At 41.5% G+C, this 16,032-nt stretch overlaps 1 protein-coding gene across 1 annotated transcript in view; it reads left to right on the forward strand.

The window, feature by feature from the left end:
- SCFD2 (sec1 family domain containing 2) overlaps nucleotides 1–16,032 on the forward strand; it is a 348,367-nt gene that overhangs the window by 40,193 nt on the left and 292,142 nt on the right. The window contains exon 4 of the mRNA XM_070396672.1: nucleotides 8,395–8,570. Coding sequence (XP_070252773.1) covers nucleotides 8,395–8,570 — 176 coding nt within the window. The remainder of the gene's footprint in view (nucleotides 1–8,394; nucleotides 8,571–16,032) is intronic.

The raw sequence follows: 16,032 nt of genomic DNA on the forward strand, positions 1-16,032 counted from the left end.
TCCAAGTGTAAAACCCAAGTCTATTAAAGCAGAATGAAGAAACTAGAGCAATAAAATACAGTAAAAAAAGGACTGAGATTTTAGATAATGTTAACACAATAAGCTAGACACAAAAGAGTATGTATGTACAATTCCATATACATAGTGTTCAAAAGCAGACAAAGTGATCTGTGGTGATGGAGATAAGAGTAGTAATGTACCTTTGTGGGATTATTGACTGGATAAGAACACAAGGGACTCTTCTAGACATATTCTATAACTTGAGCTGGGTGGTGGTTACATGGATAGATACATGTGTCCACATTAATTGAACTGTACACTTAAGATTTGTATGCTTTATGTTTTACTTGTCACTTCCATTATACCTGAGGCTTCTGAGTCTAGAGTTACTCCTACATTCTGGCAGGTGGCTCTCTCTTTGTTGTGGTGCCTTTTCATTTATTCTAAGCAAAGCCTTTTTGGGTGGCTGAAAATAAGAGATTTATTTTTATTGTATGTTTTGCTCCATCATTTAGTACTCTTCCATTCCTCTTTTACCTTTGATGGACTTATACTTCTATTAAAAAATTTAAATATGATAAAAATGATGCTATGAGAGTATTATTATATTTAAAAAGTCAGAGTTCAGTTGTAGCTATATTTACTAGAATGTTCTCATTTCTGTTGTATCTCAGTTTGCTGGTATAGCTAAGTACAGTTATGTCTCCCAACAGAAATTTCATTCAGGTTATATTATAATATGTATGGCTTTACAGCTGTATATCTTTCTCATAGCTGAGGAAATTTGGATATGGGTTTGTCTTGGGTGATGAAAATGTTCTCAAATTATATAATGGTGATGATTGCACAACTCTGAATATACTAAAAGCCACTGAATTGTACACTTTAAGGGTGAATTTTATGGTTATTGCATTATATCTCAGTAAAGCTGCTATTTTAAAAAGGGCTCTTGGAAATAAGGCTATTGTTGTGAAAATAAAGATTCAGCCAAAGTTTAAATATAAATCAAGAAAGTTGGGAGAACCAAGATGGCGGCTTAGGGAGCGGACCTGTGTGTGCTGCTCTCTCACAGCATCATTGAAACTATCAACTATGAAGTAAACAACCGCCACTCAGAACCATGGGGAAGTTGGCCCAGTGGGAGATCTACAACTGGAGGAAAAGAAAGAAGCGCAGTGAGACTGAGTGGGAGCTACGGAGGCACCAAAACCGGAGGTACGCAGTCACACGCCACGCGGGCTGCAAATGGATTCTCGGTTTTTTACGAACCCTCGAATCCTCTGGGCTTGCTCGGGGCGGGTCTCTGAGGCCCCAGATCCCACAGGGAGAGGCGGCCACGGCCTTGCAGTGGTCGGAGAGCGAGGGAAGCTCTGACACGCGGCTGCTCGCCGGCACTGAGGGACAAGAAGTCCTGGTGTCCCGGGGAGGCGAGGGGCGCGGAGACGCCGCCATCGCTATTTCCTCCACGCTGGCGACTCCCTGTGACCCCGCCCTACCCTCAGGGCTGTGCCAGAGGCACAAGAGGGAATGACTGTGCTTTTACAAACTCTCAAATCCACTGAGCTGGTTCGGGCGGGTCTCTGAGGCCCCAGGCCCCAAGGCGAGAGACGGCACGGCCTTCCAGCTGTCAGGAAGCGAGGGAGGCTCTGGCGCTCGGCTGCTCGCCGGCACTGGGGGACGCAAAGTCCTGGAGTCCTGGATAGGCAAGGGGCCGCTGATTCTCCGCCCCGCGACTCCCTGTGACCCCGCCCTACGCAATTTACATTCCCATCTGGGCTGTGCCAGACTCACAAGTAGAAACGCCTTTGCTTCTGCAAACTTTCAAATCCACTGAGCTGGTTCAGGCGGGATCATGAGGCACCAGACCCTACGGGGAGAGGCAGCACGGCCTTGCAGCCATCAGAAAGCGAGGGAGACTCTGTTGCACAGCTGCTCGCCGGCACTGGGGGACACAAAGCCCTGGCAGAGATTCAAGGGGCCGCGGAGACTCAGCCAGTGCTATTTGCTCTGCCATGGCGACTCCCTGAGTCTCAGCCCTAATCAATTTACATCCCCATCCAAGCTGTGCCAGGTGCACAAAAAAGACCCACCTGCGCTTTTGCAGCCTATCCCAACAAATTGCAGACTTCAACTGCTCGCAGCCATGGGAGACACACTCAAGAAGCAGACCCAGGAGAACCAGGATGGCGGCATAAGGAAGAGACCTGTGTGTGCTACCTCACACAACAACATCGAAACTACCAAATATCAGACAAACACCTATCATACAGAACCATGGGAAAGTTGGCCCAGTGGAAGCTCTACAACTGGAAGGAGAGAAAGAACATTGAGACTGAGTAGGATGTGACACCAAGTACAGAGCCCAACCCAACAAACTGCAGATTTCAACTCCTCCCATAGAAAGAAGCGCATTGAGACCAAGTAGGATGTGCAGAGGCACCAAGTACAGAGCCCATCCCAGCAGGCTGCAGACTTCAGCTCCTTGCATCTGGGAGGGACGCAATCAGGGGGCAGAGTCGGGTCCGGGGCCGGCACTGTGGAACTGCTGTACCAGCAAGCGCACAAACATGCCCACTGGTCCCAGTCTCTTGTGGGGCGCTGGGGGACAGCAGACAGGCAGTCTGTGCACTTGGTGGAGGGCAGGAGTGCTGGATGTTCAACCACCAGGAACGCCTGGAGATTTTGTCTGGTGGGGAGCCGCCGGCAGGGGACAGAGGGCCAAACTTCCTGTTTTCCCGGTAAGGCTGGGATGGTCCTGGTGAGGTAGGGATGACCCCGGTGAGGTTGAAACGGTCCCGGTGTGGTAGGGACGACCCAGGTTAGGTTGAAACAGCCCCCGTGAGGTAGGGACGACCCCGGTCAGGTCGAAACGGCCCCGGTGTGGTAGGGACAACCCCGGTCAGGTTGAAACAGCCCCGGTGTGGTAGGGACAACCCCGGTCAGGTTGAAACGGCCCCGGTGTGGTAGGGACAACCCCGGTCAGGTTGAAACGGCCCCCGTGAGGTAGGGACGACCCCGGTCAGGTCGAAACGGCCCCGGTGTGGTAGGGACAACCCCGGTCAGGTTGAAACGGCCCCGGTGTGGTAGGGACAACCCCGGTGAGGTTGAAACGGCCCCTGTGAGGTAGGGACGACCCTGGTCAGGTTGAAACAGCCCCGGTGTGGTAGGGACAACCCCGGTCAGGTCGAAACAGCCCCGGTGTGGTAGGGACAACCCCGGTGAGGTTGAAACGGCCCCCGTGAGGTAGGCACGACCCTGGTCAGGTCGAAACGGCCCCGGTGTGGTAGGGACAACCCCGGTCAGGTTGAAACGGCCCCGGTCTGGTAGGGACAACCCCGGTGAAGTTGAAACGGCCCTGGTGAAGTCGGGACGGCCCCGGTGGGGTTGAAACGGCCCCCGTGAGGTAGGAACGACCCCGGTGAGGTTGAAACAGCCCCCGTGAGGTAGGGACAACCCCGGTCTGGTAGGGACAACCCCGGTCAGGTCGAAACGGCCCCGGTGTGGTAGGGACAACCCCGGTCAGGTTGAAACGGCCCCGGTGTGGTAGGGACGACCCTGGTGAGGTTGAAACGGCCCCCGTGAGGTAGGGACGACCCCGGTGAGGTTGAAACAGCCCCCGTGAGGTAGGGACGACCCCGGTGAGGTTGAAACGGCCCCCGTGAGGTAGGGACGGCCCCAGTGAGGTTGAAACGGCCCCGGTGAGGTTGAAACGGCCCTGGTGGGGCTCAGACGGCCCTGGTGAGGTTGAGACTACTCCAGTGAGGTTGGGACAAATAAAGGGGACCAGTATGGACTGATGAACAGGGGTAGATACAGAAGCAGAGCAACATTGAACAGAATGTTAAACTACAGTGGGAAGCCTGGGGAGGGTTGGGGGGGGGGGATTAAGAGACCAACTGAAGGATTTATATGCATGCATATAAGATTAACCAATGGACACAAGACACGGGGGCGGGGGGCGGGGGGTAGGGGCCGGGGGAATGTCAAGGGGGGGAAAAAAGGAGACATATGTAATACTCTTTGTAATACTTTAAGAAATAAAAATTATTTAAAAAAAAAAATAAAATAAAAAAATAAATAAATAAATCAAGAAAGTTTCCTAAAATGTAGAAAGAACAAGACATTGAAAAGATAGAGAAGATGAAAGAGAGAAAGCAAAGAATAGGAAATTAGCAAAGGAAGAATGTGATACTTTCCCAGATGTGAAGAAAGCATAATCAAATTGAGTAGGCTTACTGAAAAATAAGTAGAAAGAATTAAAAACCCTCTAACTAGACATAATAACTGTGAATTCTGAGTACAAGAAAATGAGAAGATCCTAAGAGCCCCAAGATGGAAAAAGGAAGTTCAACTACAAAGGAACAAGAATGAGAGTAGCACCCATTCTTCACCAGCAGCCCTGAAAGCCAGAAGGTAATGAAGCAAGGTATTATAACCAAGAATTCTAGACCCAGATAAACTATGAGGGCAAGAAAAAGCCTTTTCAGACATAAAAGAACTTTGCTTTCTGCACACCTTTTCTGAGAAAGTTACTTCAGCCTGTGCCTCTTGTGGGTTGTAGTGTTTAGCTGTGTTCTTTACTTTGAGATCCTTGGCTGGTACTTGGTGACACGAAATGTTAAAGTAATGATAAAAAAATAACAAATGGATAGCTGTGACTTTTGTGTAATACTGAAATTATTCCCATATGCCAACTGTGTGTGAGTTAATATTTATAAACTAGAGTTTTAGAATACATTCCATTTAAATATTTTAATGTACTTTTCCTTTATTATATTTGAAAAATGGTTGAAAAGGAGATAACGAAATGCTGATTTCTGGGAATGCATATCTTAAAATACATGTTTGTTTATTCAAATTTCACCCATTGGGTTTTCCTTCATGTTTTCACGAAAATTAATAAATACATGCAATGAAAATATTATTTCTTATAGTAAGAGTTTTTTTTAAAAAAATAACATGTAGTACTAAGTATGCTATTTTAGACAAAATTTCTGATGGTGGTTGTGTTTTACCATTAAAACACAGTTTTACAATTAAATCAAACCTGGCACTGAATACTCCTTAAGACTATCGACAAAGAACCATTTATGTGTAGATACTTTAAATATATTTTAACAAGTCACAAAACAAGTTGATAGTTATAATTTATTGAGTGTATGTAGTAAGTAGAAAAATAGTCTCCAATATGCATTTGAATTCAATTACATTTAATTTTTAAAGAATCACAGACTATATTAAATCATTTTGTTTTCCAAATCTGTCCCATTTTCCCCAAAAGATAATTATATTTTAATAAGAGGTTTAAAAATATATATATATATATATATATACATATATATATATATATATATATAATTGGTGATTACTAAAGTTTTGTGTTTTTCTCCTAGCTAAGTTGAAATCAGAAACCTGTTTCTCTTTCTTAAAAACTCTATCAAAAAGAACAAAAAAAAAAGCCTAATAGCTTTTCTTACTTGAAGACCATTTTTCAAATTTCAAGTTGTCAGTTTTCAAAAAGTTGCTGTATGTTATGCAGGCTTGATATGAAATAACCCTTGTTTCTATGGTTTTAAGAAACATTTTGCAAAGCCTTCTGAGTTGATATTTTAAAATCACCATGTAAATCTGCCTGGCAAGTTTTTTGTTTTTTTGGTAATGTGAGGTATGAATAAATGTTCTGTCTATGGCTTTTTCAGCACCTGGTTCTAGTTGCTTGTTGTTTTAGTTGACACAGACTGAGGCGCTTTCTCAAGTCGTTAATCTCACTATAGCATTTTTGGTAGTCAGTGAGTTGATTTCAACATGTTTTGTATAAGGTTGTGATTAAGTTCAAGATTTTGAAAATGTTACTAGCCTTTGTTATATTACTAGTTTATATTTTAAAACTTTTGTGTGTGGCACTCTTTTACTAAATTATAATTAGCACGTTATGGATTTTTCCAAAAATTCTGCTTTCATGATATATCTTATAAAGTGTTAGTGGCTTGTGTGTGTAAGAAAGGGATATAGAGAGGGGAACAGAATATAGCAAGGTGCATAATTGCTAAATTCACAATGTAGTGTTCTATTGGCATTTCCTTTATGAAATAATAGAGGCCGGGTGCACAAATTTGTGCATGGGTGGGGTCCCTCGGGCTGGCTGGTGATCGGGGTGATTAGGGCCATTAGGGCCATCTCGCCCAGTCTGGGGGAGGGACTGCAGGAGGTTGGGGGCCGGCCAGCCGAGGTCAGGGACCACGGGAGGTTGGCTGTGGGAATGCACTGACCACAAGGGGGCATCTCCTGCGTGAGCATCTGCCACCTGGTGGTCAGTGTGCATCATAGTGACCAGTCAACTGGTTGTTTGGTCGACTGGTTGTAACGGTCGCTTAGGCTTTTATATATATAGAAGATACCCATTTGCTCCTTTGGGAAGGTGGCATTAGGTAAATATGGTGACTAGGTCTGAGTCTGAGCTAGGAATTGCTAACTAGATAAAAAGTTCAACTATATTTTTGAATCAAAGACATTCTTAACTTTAAATATGATTATAACAGTGGAAATCTAAACAGACCCTTTCATGACTGTCTTTGATGATTTCCATTTCTTGCAGTCTCTCTAATTCATAGACAATTATTCTGTCAATAAAGTGCATATATTCTGAGCCTAATTCTTGCTCCTTCAGGTGAGGAGATAGCATTGGAGAGGTAGGCAGTTTCATGTTAGACAGCCATTCACACTTTCAAGACATTTTGAATTTTTCCTTAGCAGCATTTATCACAGTAATGATTAAATACTTATTTTTATAATTATTTTATGAATCTCTCTCTTGATAGGCAAAACTCTGTGTGTCCAGGAACCACACTGCCATCACCTGCAGTACAGTGTATAAAGAAACGGAACTCCACATGATCTTTCAATTTGAACCAATTTTGTGTGAAAAATTATACCTTAATAAACCTGACTCAAAACCAGAATTCATGAGGCTGTTCTCTATTATAATTAAGCGAGCAAATCATTAACTTGCTGCGTTGAGAATCAGGAATGAACTTATGCTTTACGGAGGGAGCAAAGAAACTAGTGGGACTCAACTTCCTTACTTATCATTTCTACTATTATTATTCTTTAGAAGCTGACCCTGATAAACTGGTAAGAAGGAGCTTCAAAATTCTTAATCTCTTAGAAAATGTAATGAAAAGAAAGAGTATGTCTCAGGCTTATAAATTTCTTCTGTCAAGGTCTTTGTATTTTGTGTATCATGAGTAGCAAAAACCATTTATTAAGCGATACCTGCCATTTTGCACTGTGTAAGGCAATGAACCCACAGTGCCTCAGGTGGGCTAAGTGATGCAGCACATGTCGTGTTTGCAACCTCATAGAGTTGCTATGAGAATCCAAAGAGTGCATGATTTCACTGTGTAAACTGTGAAGTGCTAAATCAAGACAGGTGGTTTCATTGCCAAGTATTAACAAACTTCGATATAACAAACAAACTTGGATTTCGGGCATCAGAGAGCAACCAACAAACGGCATGGGTAAGATGTGTAGGAAAGATTTACTTGACTTGTATCTGTTTGGCCTTCTTGCCTTCTCCTTGCCCAACAGGAAGAATATGTGGTGTTTAGGAGTTTTGTGCTTAGCACTGGTTAATGGCAGGAATTGAATTTGATGGATTGGAGAGTGGAAAGTGACTCAGTCGAAGGACTGCTATAGAAAAAGTGGAACTTAGAGGCTCTGAAGGAGTGAATCTTCAACAGGCGCTTTGTTTATTTGTTTTTGTACAAGCTCATCATGGTTTTTTATGATGTGGGTTTTCGTGTTCCAAACCTAGATGATCATTGTAGCAAATGTGCTATGTCACCCATACCAAACTCTGTCTTCTGGTATCTTACCTTCTGGTGTTTTTGCCACCCTGGTTTTTCATACAGAGTCAGCTTTTACTGTTTTATTATAATAACCCACTGATACCAGTGATAAAGTTTTAGCTATAGTCATAACAGATTTTTTCTTTTATTTTCTACACATACACACATAATTAGAACTTTTGCCTTTTGGCCTCTTAGATTGCTAAGTCGGATGTCTTGGAGAGGTACTCCATGTTGAGCTTAACAATTTATTTGTGTGACTTTATTTGAGAACTTATTTACGGGGTATTGCAGAGTTAGAAAATGAATTCTACTCGCAATCCAGATCACCTAACATCTGTTTCCTCACTCGCAAGATGCAGGTAATAATTTCAATTTCACTGTTGTCACCATGTTGTTGTAAGAATCATAACAGCTTAGCAAAGCTTGCAGTCAACTCTGAAGTTCTGTGCCAATATAAGGCAGTTAATGTTATGAATGGCACTCTTCTCATTATTTTTACCACTCCCAGAAGAGGGTTCACTGATAAATTATTATGTTTCTCCAGGGAGAGTCACTCCGGCGCAGCTCACGTCCTATATTCAGCTCTTCAAGAACAACCTCAAAGCTCTACTGAGTCACTGTGGACTCCTGCAGCTTGGGCTGGCCACAGTTCAAACTCTGAAGCACCCGCAGACTGCCAAGTGGGACAACTTTCTGGCTTTTGAAAGGCTCCTTCTCCAGGTATGTTGCTGTGGGAGCTTCTTGGGATAGTAGTAATTAAAATTTTCACTTCCAGAGAAAAACACTGATATTTATTGTAGCCTTGGTAATAAATCATATTGTTGACATATGCCCTATATCATATTCTCCTTGTAACACCAAATTAAAATTTAAATAGAAACTTTTTCCAGACGTTTTTTATTTATTTTGACAGTGACATCTTTGGCTTCTCACTCAATACTACGAATGTTTTTTGAGCATTTGACTAACCTTTGTAAACCTCTTTTCAGTTTTATGCCACTTAGATCTTTCTTGATCTTCATGGCATATTTATTCAATTCTTACGACCTTTCCTGTAGTAAAGGATGTGGTTTTATTTTTTTTTAAAATATGTTTTATTGATTTTCTACAGAGAGGAAGGGAGAGAGATAGAGAGTTAGAAACATCGATGAGAGAGAAACATTGATCAGCTGCCTCCTGCACGCCCCCCACTGGGGATGTGCCCGCAACCAAGGTACATGCTCTTGACCGGAATCAAACCTGGGACCCTTGAGTCCACAGGCCGACGCTCTATCCACTGAGCCAAACCAGTTCTGGCGAGGATGTGGTTTTAAAAGATGCTTAATAAAAGATGAAGAGAGGCAAACTCCATTTGTAGTTTTATGAAGACATTTGTATGTGGGGTGGGACCTTGTCATGATTGATGAAATATTTTAATGGAAAACTTTTGTAAAAAGATGTATTTTAAAAAATTATAAAGTATTTCAGACTTACATTCCCTGATTCTCCTTGTTCCTTTCCCAGAAGTAATCATAAGCTGTGTTACTTGTTTATTTTTATTAAATATTTTTTCATAAATAATACAGATTATTGTTATGGGCTTTATTTTTTATGTAAATGACACCGCACTATCAATATTCCTAAACAACCTGCTTTTTCAACATTCTGTTTTTAAGATAATCCAAATTGACATGTCTAAATCTAGTTTATTTGTTTAAACTATACCATACTATTTGATTGTAAAGATATACATCAATTTATCCAATTCATATTGATGTATAGTTCTGTGTGTGTGTGTGTGTGTGTGTGTGTGTGTGTGTGAGAGAGAGAGAGAGAGAGAGAGAGAGAGAGAGACAGAGAGAGAGAGAGAGAAGGGATACGATGAATATCCTAGAATAGGCCCTTGGATACACATGTGAAAGAGTTCTCTAGGATATATACCTTGGAAAGGATTGTTAGATTGTTGACAATGCATGTTGTTGAGTTTACTATCACCAAATCAGCGGTTCTCAACCTGTGGGTCGCGAACAATGAAAATACATCCTGCATATCAGATATTTACATTACGATTCATAACAGTAGCAAAATTACAGTTATGAAGTAGCAACTAAAATAATTTTATGGTTGGGGGTCACCACAACATGAGGAACTGTATTAAAGGGTCGCGACATTAGGAAGGTTGAGAACCACTGTATAGATCACCAAAGAAGTTGAACTAGTTGACCCTTCTGCGAGGAATGGATGGCAATTTTTTCCCCACATAGTATCCAGCACTCAGGATTATCAAGCGTAAATATCTTTTTAGTGGGTCAAAGCTATCTCTTTGTATAAATTTGCGATTCTCTGACTACTATGAAGTTTTATAATATTTATTGGCTATTCAATTTTTTTCTTCTATCAGTTGCTTATACTTTGCCCATTTTTTCTCTATTGGGTAACAGCAAAAACTGTTATACATCATGCAGATACTTCTCCCAGACTATGTTTTGTCTTTTAACTTTAACTCCTGTATATTTTATTGTATGAAAGTTTTAAATTTTGATTTAGTCTAGTTCATTAATGTTATCCTTTATGGTTGGTGCTTATTAATATTTCATATTAGAAATCATTTTTTACCCCTAATTTCTAAATATATTTTCTACTAAAAATTAATCTTTACTTTGACATTTAAATTTTTAATCCACCTGGAACTTAATTTTGTTTATGATATTATTAGGATCTAATTTTCCTTTCTTCCATATGGATAGCCTGTTTTCCCTGCACCATTTATGAAATATTCCATTGTACTTTAGATTACTTATTTAACAGTCATTTTTCTCATTCTTATGGTGGCAAAACACCAGTTTTGTTCTATGTCTATTCTGTTCCCACATAATTTAGGCAAATCCTGATTGGTCTCAAATTATACTGGTATTCTCATTTCCCACTTAGTGATTGGTTTAGCAGGTCTAGCCAAAGAGAGGTAGAAGGAAATTTGCCACAGGTAATTCTAGGGAAGATTTTCTTTTGCCCTTATAGAAGGATACATAATGAAGAAACAAACTCTTTTATAGTTTTCTTGATGTATGTTTGTGACACTGAGCATTTTGTGATAATGAAGAGCTTACTGATATCCTGAGGAAGACAGAACAGAACCTGAATCCTTAATGATACTTGAGCCTTACCTCAAAAGACTTAATTTTATGAGATGATATTTCTTCTCATTGTTTATGCCATTTTGGTTCTCTGTTATTTGCAGCCAAAAATATTCATCCTTTTCCCACTGATATGTAATATATTAACATTTCATATAAAGGTGGGTTTATTTCTCAGTTTCTAGTATTTCAGTGTTCAGTTTATTCATCAAAGAATTAATACTACAGCATTTTACAATTAATATGTCCATTTTGTTTTTATCTATAAAAGAAACTTATTAGATTCATTCATGGGTATTTTAAAGATTTTGATACCATTGTGAATTAAAATTTTAAGCATTTATTGATGAGAGAGAGAGAGAAATTGATTTATTGTTCCACTTATCTATGCATTCATTGGTTGATTCTTGTATGTGCCCTGACAGGTGATCAAACCTACAACCTTGGCATATCAGGATGATGCTCTAACCAACTGAGCTACCTAGCCAGGTTGTTAATTGAATTTTAAAAATGTTCTAATACTTTATTGCTGGTGTGTAGATATGCTCTTTTTCTTTTTTTTACTTAAATTAATTTTTTAAAATAACAGTAACAATCCAAAGCTGCTTTTAATATATATATATTAAATATATATATATATATATATATATATATATATATATATATATTGATTTCAGAGAGGAAGGGAGAGGGGGAGAGAGATAGAAACATTAATGATGAGAGAGAATCACTGATCAGCTGACTCTTGCAAGCCCCCTACTGGGGATCGAGCCTGCAACCTGGTCATATGCCCTTGACTGGAATCGAACCCAGGACCATTCAGTCCACAGGCCGACCCTCTATTCACTGAGCCAAACCAGCTAGGACAATAATTTTTTATTTTTTAATTGAAGTTGACATACAATATTATATTAGTTTCAGGTGTACAACCTAGTGATTAAACATTATATAACCTACATTATATAAATCTAGTATCCATTTGACACCATACATAGTTATTGCAGTATTATTGACTACATTCTTCGTGTTGTACTTTACATCCCCGTGACTACCAATTTGTACTTCTTCCTTCCTTCACCTTTTTTCACCCATCCTCCCAACCCCATTCCCATCTAGCAACCATCAAGATGTTCTCTGTCCTGATGATTCTGTTTTGCTTGTCTGTTTATTTTGTTTTTTAGATTCCACATATAAATTAAGTCATACAGTATTTGTCTTCCTCTGTCTGACTCATTTCACTCAGCACAATACCCTCTATGTTCGTGTATGTTGTTGCAGATGGCAAGATTTCATTATTTTTTATGGCTGTCATAATTGTATATATGTACCACTTCTTCTTTATCCAATAATCTATTGATGAAAACTTAGGTTGCTTCCCTATCTTGGTAATTGTAAGTAATGCTGCAATGAACTTATGAATAAATATGTTCTTTTTATTTAGTGTTTTGGGCTTCTTTTGGATAAATGGAGTTGCTGGATCCTCCTTTGTCTCTTGTTATATACCCTTTGCTTTAAAGTCTATTTTGTCTGGTATAAGTATTGCTAGCCAGCTTTTTATTTGTTTGTTTGTTTCCATTTTCATGAAATATATTTTCTCATGCCTTTGCTTTCAGTCTGTGTGTATCTTTCAATCTGAAGTGAGTTTCTTGAAGACAGTATGTGTAAGGGTATTATTTTGTTACCAGAGGCCCAGTGCACGGATTCGTGCACTGATGGGGTCCCTCAGCCTGGCCTGCGCCCTCTTGCAATATGGGACCCCTCAGGGAAGTCAGATAGCTGGTTTCGGCCCAATCCCCGCAGACCCGATCCATACAGGAGGGAGCCCAATCCCTGCAGGCCCGATCCAGACAGGAGGGAGTCCAATCCTGTGCGTTGAGCTTCTGTCCCCTGGTGGTCAGTGCACATCATAGTGACCGGCTGACTGGTCATTTGGTCTCTTAGGCTTTTATATATATATATATAGATACCAGTACATTCAGGCTCTATATGTCTTTTGATTGGAGCATTTAATCCATTTGCATTTAAAATAATTATTGATAAATATGTATTTATTGCAAATTTATTCACATTTTTTATCTTCTCTTCCTTCTCCTCCTCATCCTCTCCTTACCATCTCTCTCTCCCTCCCCTACCCCTCCTCTTCCTTCTTCTTTTTTAAAAAAGACCCAATCACATCCTGTGCTAGAATACTGCCATTGCCACTCCCTTGCTTGGATCTTCTCACTTCCCTGCTCAGGTTCTGACACTGTCAGGGGATATTGCTATCACCCAACCTCCATATGCATGCCTTTCTCACCTCCTTTGGTTCTGATAACCCATGTAGTGCTGCTGCTCATAACCCCTCACCTCTCCCCTAGGGGCCTTGTTAGGCATTTGGGCACCTACCCCCGACCTTGCTCACGTTCTGATACCCTGCCCTGGGCTCTCACTGTTTCCAACTTCCACATGGATATCTTCTCTATCCTCTTGGGTTCCAATTGCCTATGCCAAGCTCTACCAACCACTATGCGAAGATGCCTTTTTCACTCACATTTGACTCTGACACTTGCACTGGGCTGCCATTGCCCCTGCCATGGACACCCTTTTCACTCCCTTGGGCTCTGATAACCTGCTCTGAGCCACTGCTACAACCTCCTTCCCTGCCCCCTGCACTATCACATGGACAACCTCCTCACCCTGCAACTGCCTACCACTGATATCCTTTGAAGTAAATCTCTGGCTCCAAAATCTGACAAAGGTATTTCAAAACAAGGCACAGTGGTTTTCTCCCAAGAATATTAATTTTTCGACTCACTAGAGATTTCTGAAGAAATTTGACACAGTATTAATTCTAAGCCATCTTATATTTATAATTAACTTTTGGAATCCTGATCCATATTAGACTACCTCAGATGTGACCATGGTGCTTGGTGTGATTCTTTCAGCAAGTGAAAAGGAATAAAAAGACTGGGAAAATAAGTAAGCATTTAAAATACTAAAACCTTACTTTTATCATAATTGCTCATTGCGCTGACTAGCACTGCATTCTCAGTGATTTCTGGGTCTTTACAAGTTAGTGGTTCAGCATAGGTGAGCTTATAAACTAGCCATCCTAATTGCTCTTTGTTTATGGACATGCTATTTTATGTAGTATTCAATCATCCATTAGTGTAACAAGTCCTAATATAAGGTGAGCTGTTCCTTTTACAGCCTTTGGTTTGAAAGTAGAGCATTTGAGTTTATTTTGAGCATGAGGGCAACTTTTAGCTTTTCTAATGGGGTTGAAAGCAACCTAGATGCAATCTCAGCCAGTGTTGAGAGTTTATTTCTTAGGAGAGTCATTTCCACCACTTTCTACGAGGCACTCCCTTTACTGGAACCTCAATGTTGTCTTTATGGCCTAAGTTACATTATGGACAACCTTGGTTAAGAAAAATAAATTGGTCTTAGAAATCTATAATTAAACATAAGTTACTATTGCTTGGCTCAGTGGTTTTGGTGACTTCATGACTAGTCAGCAGCAGACCTGCCTGCCAGTCAGTCATATGACTTATGTTTGACTCAGTCTTCTGAAAGTGGCAGAAAGGTAATCTTATGTACTCAAGAGAGAAAATTTTGAGGATTGTTGGAACAAATCCAAAGGAGATAACACATCTTGTCAATTCCTTTTTCTCTTTCTTATCTCCAAGGCCCAATAGCGAAACCTTTTAAGCATTCAATATATGTGTGCTAGTCAACAAATAGTTCTGTTTCTGTTTCAAGTTTAAAATGTAAAAAAAAAATAAGTTTAACCTGAACATAGATAGTGTTATTATTTTATTAATAAATGTAGTCACTTGTAAAAGTAGCCTGGCTTTTTAAAAATCAACGTATGGATTTACTTAACTTGGTGGTAGCCTATGAATAATCTTTTTTTATGGTATAACAGGAAAGTTTGATTTAGCTTCCTCATCTAAATAGAAGTAAAATGCCTACCTCATAGTGGTATTGTCAGGATTGAATGTGATTATATTCTGTGTACATCACTAAGTGCAGTGCTTTGCATATAGTAAGTGCTCAATAAATAGTAGTAATTAGTTATTCTTTTAGCTGAGCCAAAAATACTACAAATGCCAATGCATTTTATGTGAGTAACTAGAGGCCCGATGTACAAAAATTTGTGCAAGAGTAGGCCTTCCTTACCCCAGCTGCCAGCACTGGCTTCCCTCTGGCACCCGGGACCCGGGCTTCCCTCCTCCGGCCACCAGCAGGCACCCAGGACCCAGGCAGGCTTCCCCCGGGCCACCCGCAGGCACCCGGGACCCCAGCCTGCTTCCCTTGGGCCCTGGCTCTGTCAGGAAGAATGTCCAGAAGGTCATTTGGCTGTCCAGTCTAATTACCATATTACCCTTTTATTATTATAGAATAGAGGCCCAGTGCACGAAATTCGTGCACTGTGAGGGGGGCGGGGGGAGGTGTCCCTCAGCCCAGCCTGCACCCTTTCCAATCTGGGACCTCTCAGGGGATGTCCTAAACCGGCAGTCGGGCATCCCTCTCACAATCCAGGACTGCTGGCTCCCAACCGCTCGCCTGCCTGCCTGCCTGCCTGCCTGCCTGATTGCCCCTAACTGCTTCTGCCTGCTAGCCTGATCACCCCCTAACCACTCCCCTGCCAGCCTGATTGCTCCCAACTGCCCTCCCCTACTGGCCCGGTGGCCCCCAACTGTCCTCCCTTACCAGCCCGGTTGCCCCTAACTGTCCTTCCCTGCCAGCCTGGTTGCCCCTAACTGCCCTTCCCTGCCAGCCTGGTTGCCCCTAACTGCCCTCCTCTGCCAGCCTGGTCACCCCTAACTGCCCTCCCCCGCAGGAGGTTTGATTCTGGTCAGGGCCACGTACCTTGGTTGCAGGCTCCTCCCCTGCCGGGGCCTTGTTCGGGGTGTGTGCAGGAGGTAACCAATCAATGTGTTTCTCTCACATCGATATTTCTCTCTGTCTTTCCGCCTCTCATTCACTCTCCCTAAAAATCAGTGGAAAACTATCCTCGAGTGAGGATTTAAAAAAAAAGAAAGAGACATGAAGAGGCTTACATGATGGTCTGTCAGGGGCTCTTG

The sequence above is a fragment of the Myotis yumanensis genome, unplaced genomic scaffold (assembly GCF_028538775.1).
Source record: "Myotis yumanensis isolate MYYU_CA2020_CCGP unplaced genomic scaffold, mMyoYum1.0.hap1 SCAF_1, whole genome shotgun sequence".
NCBI classification, from domain to species: domain Eukaryota; kingdom Metazoa; phylum Chordata; class Mammalia; order Chiroptera; family Vespertilionidae; genus Myotis; species Myotis yumanensis.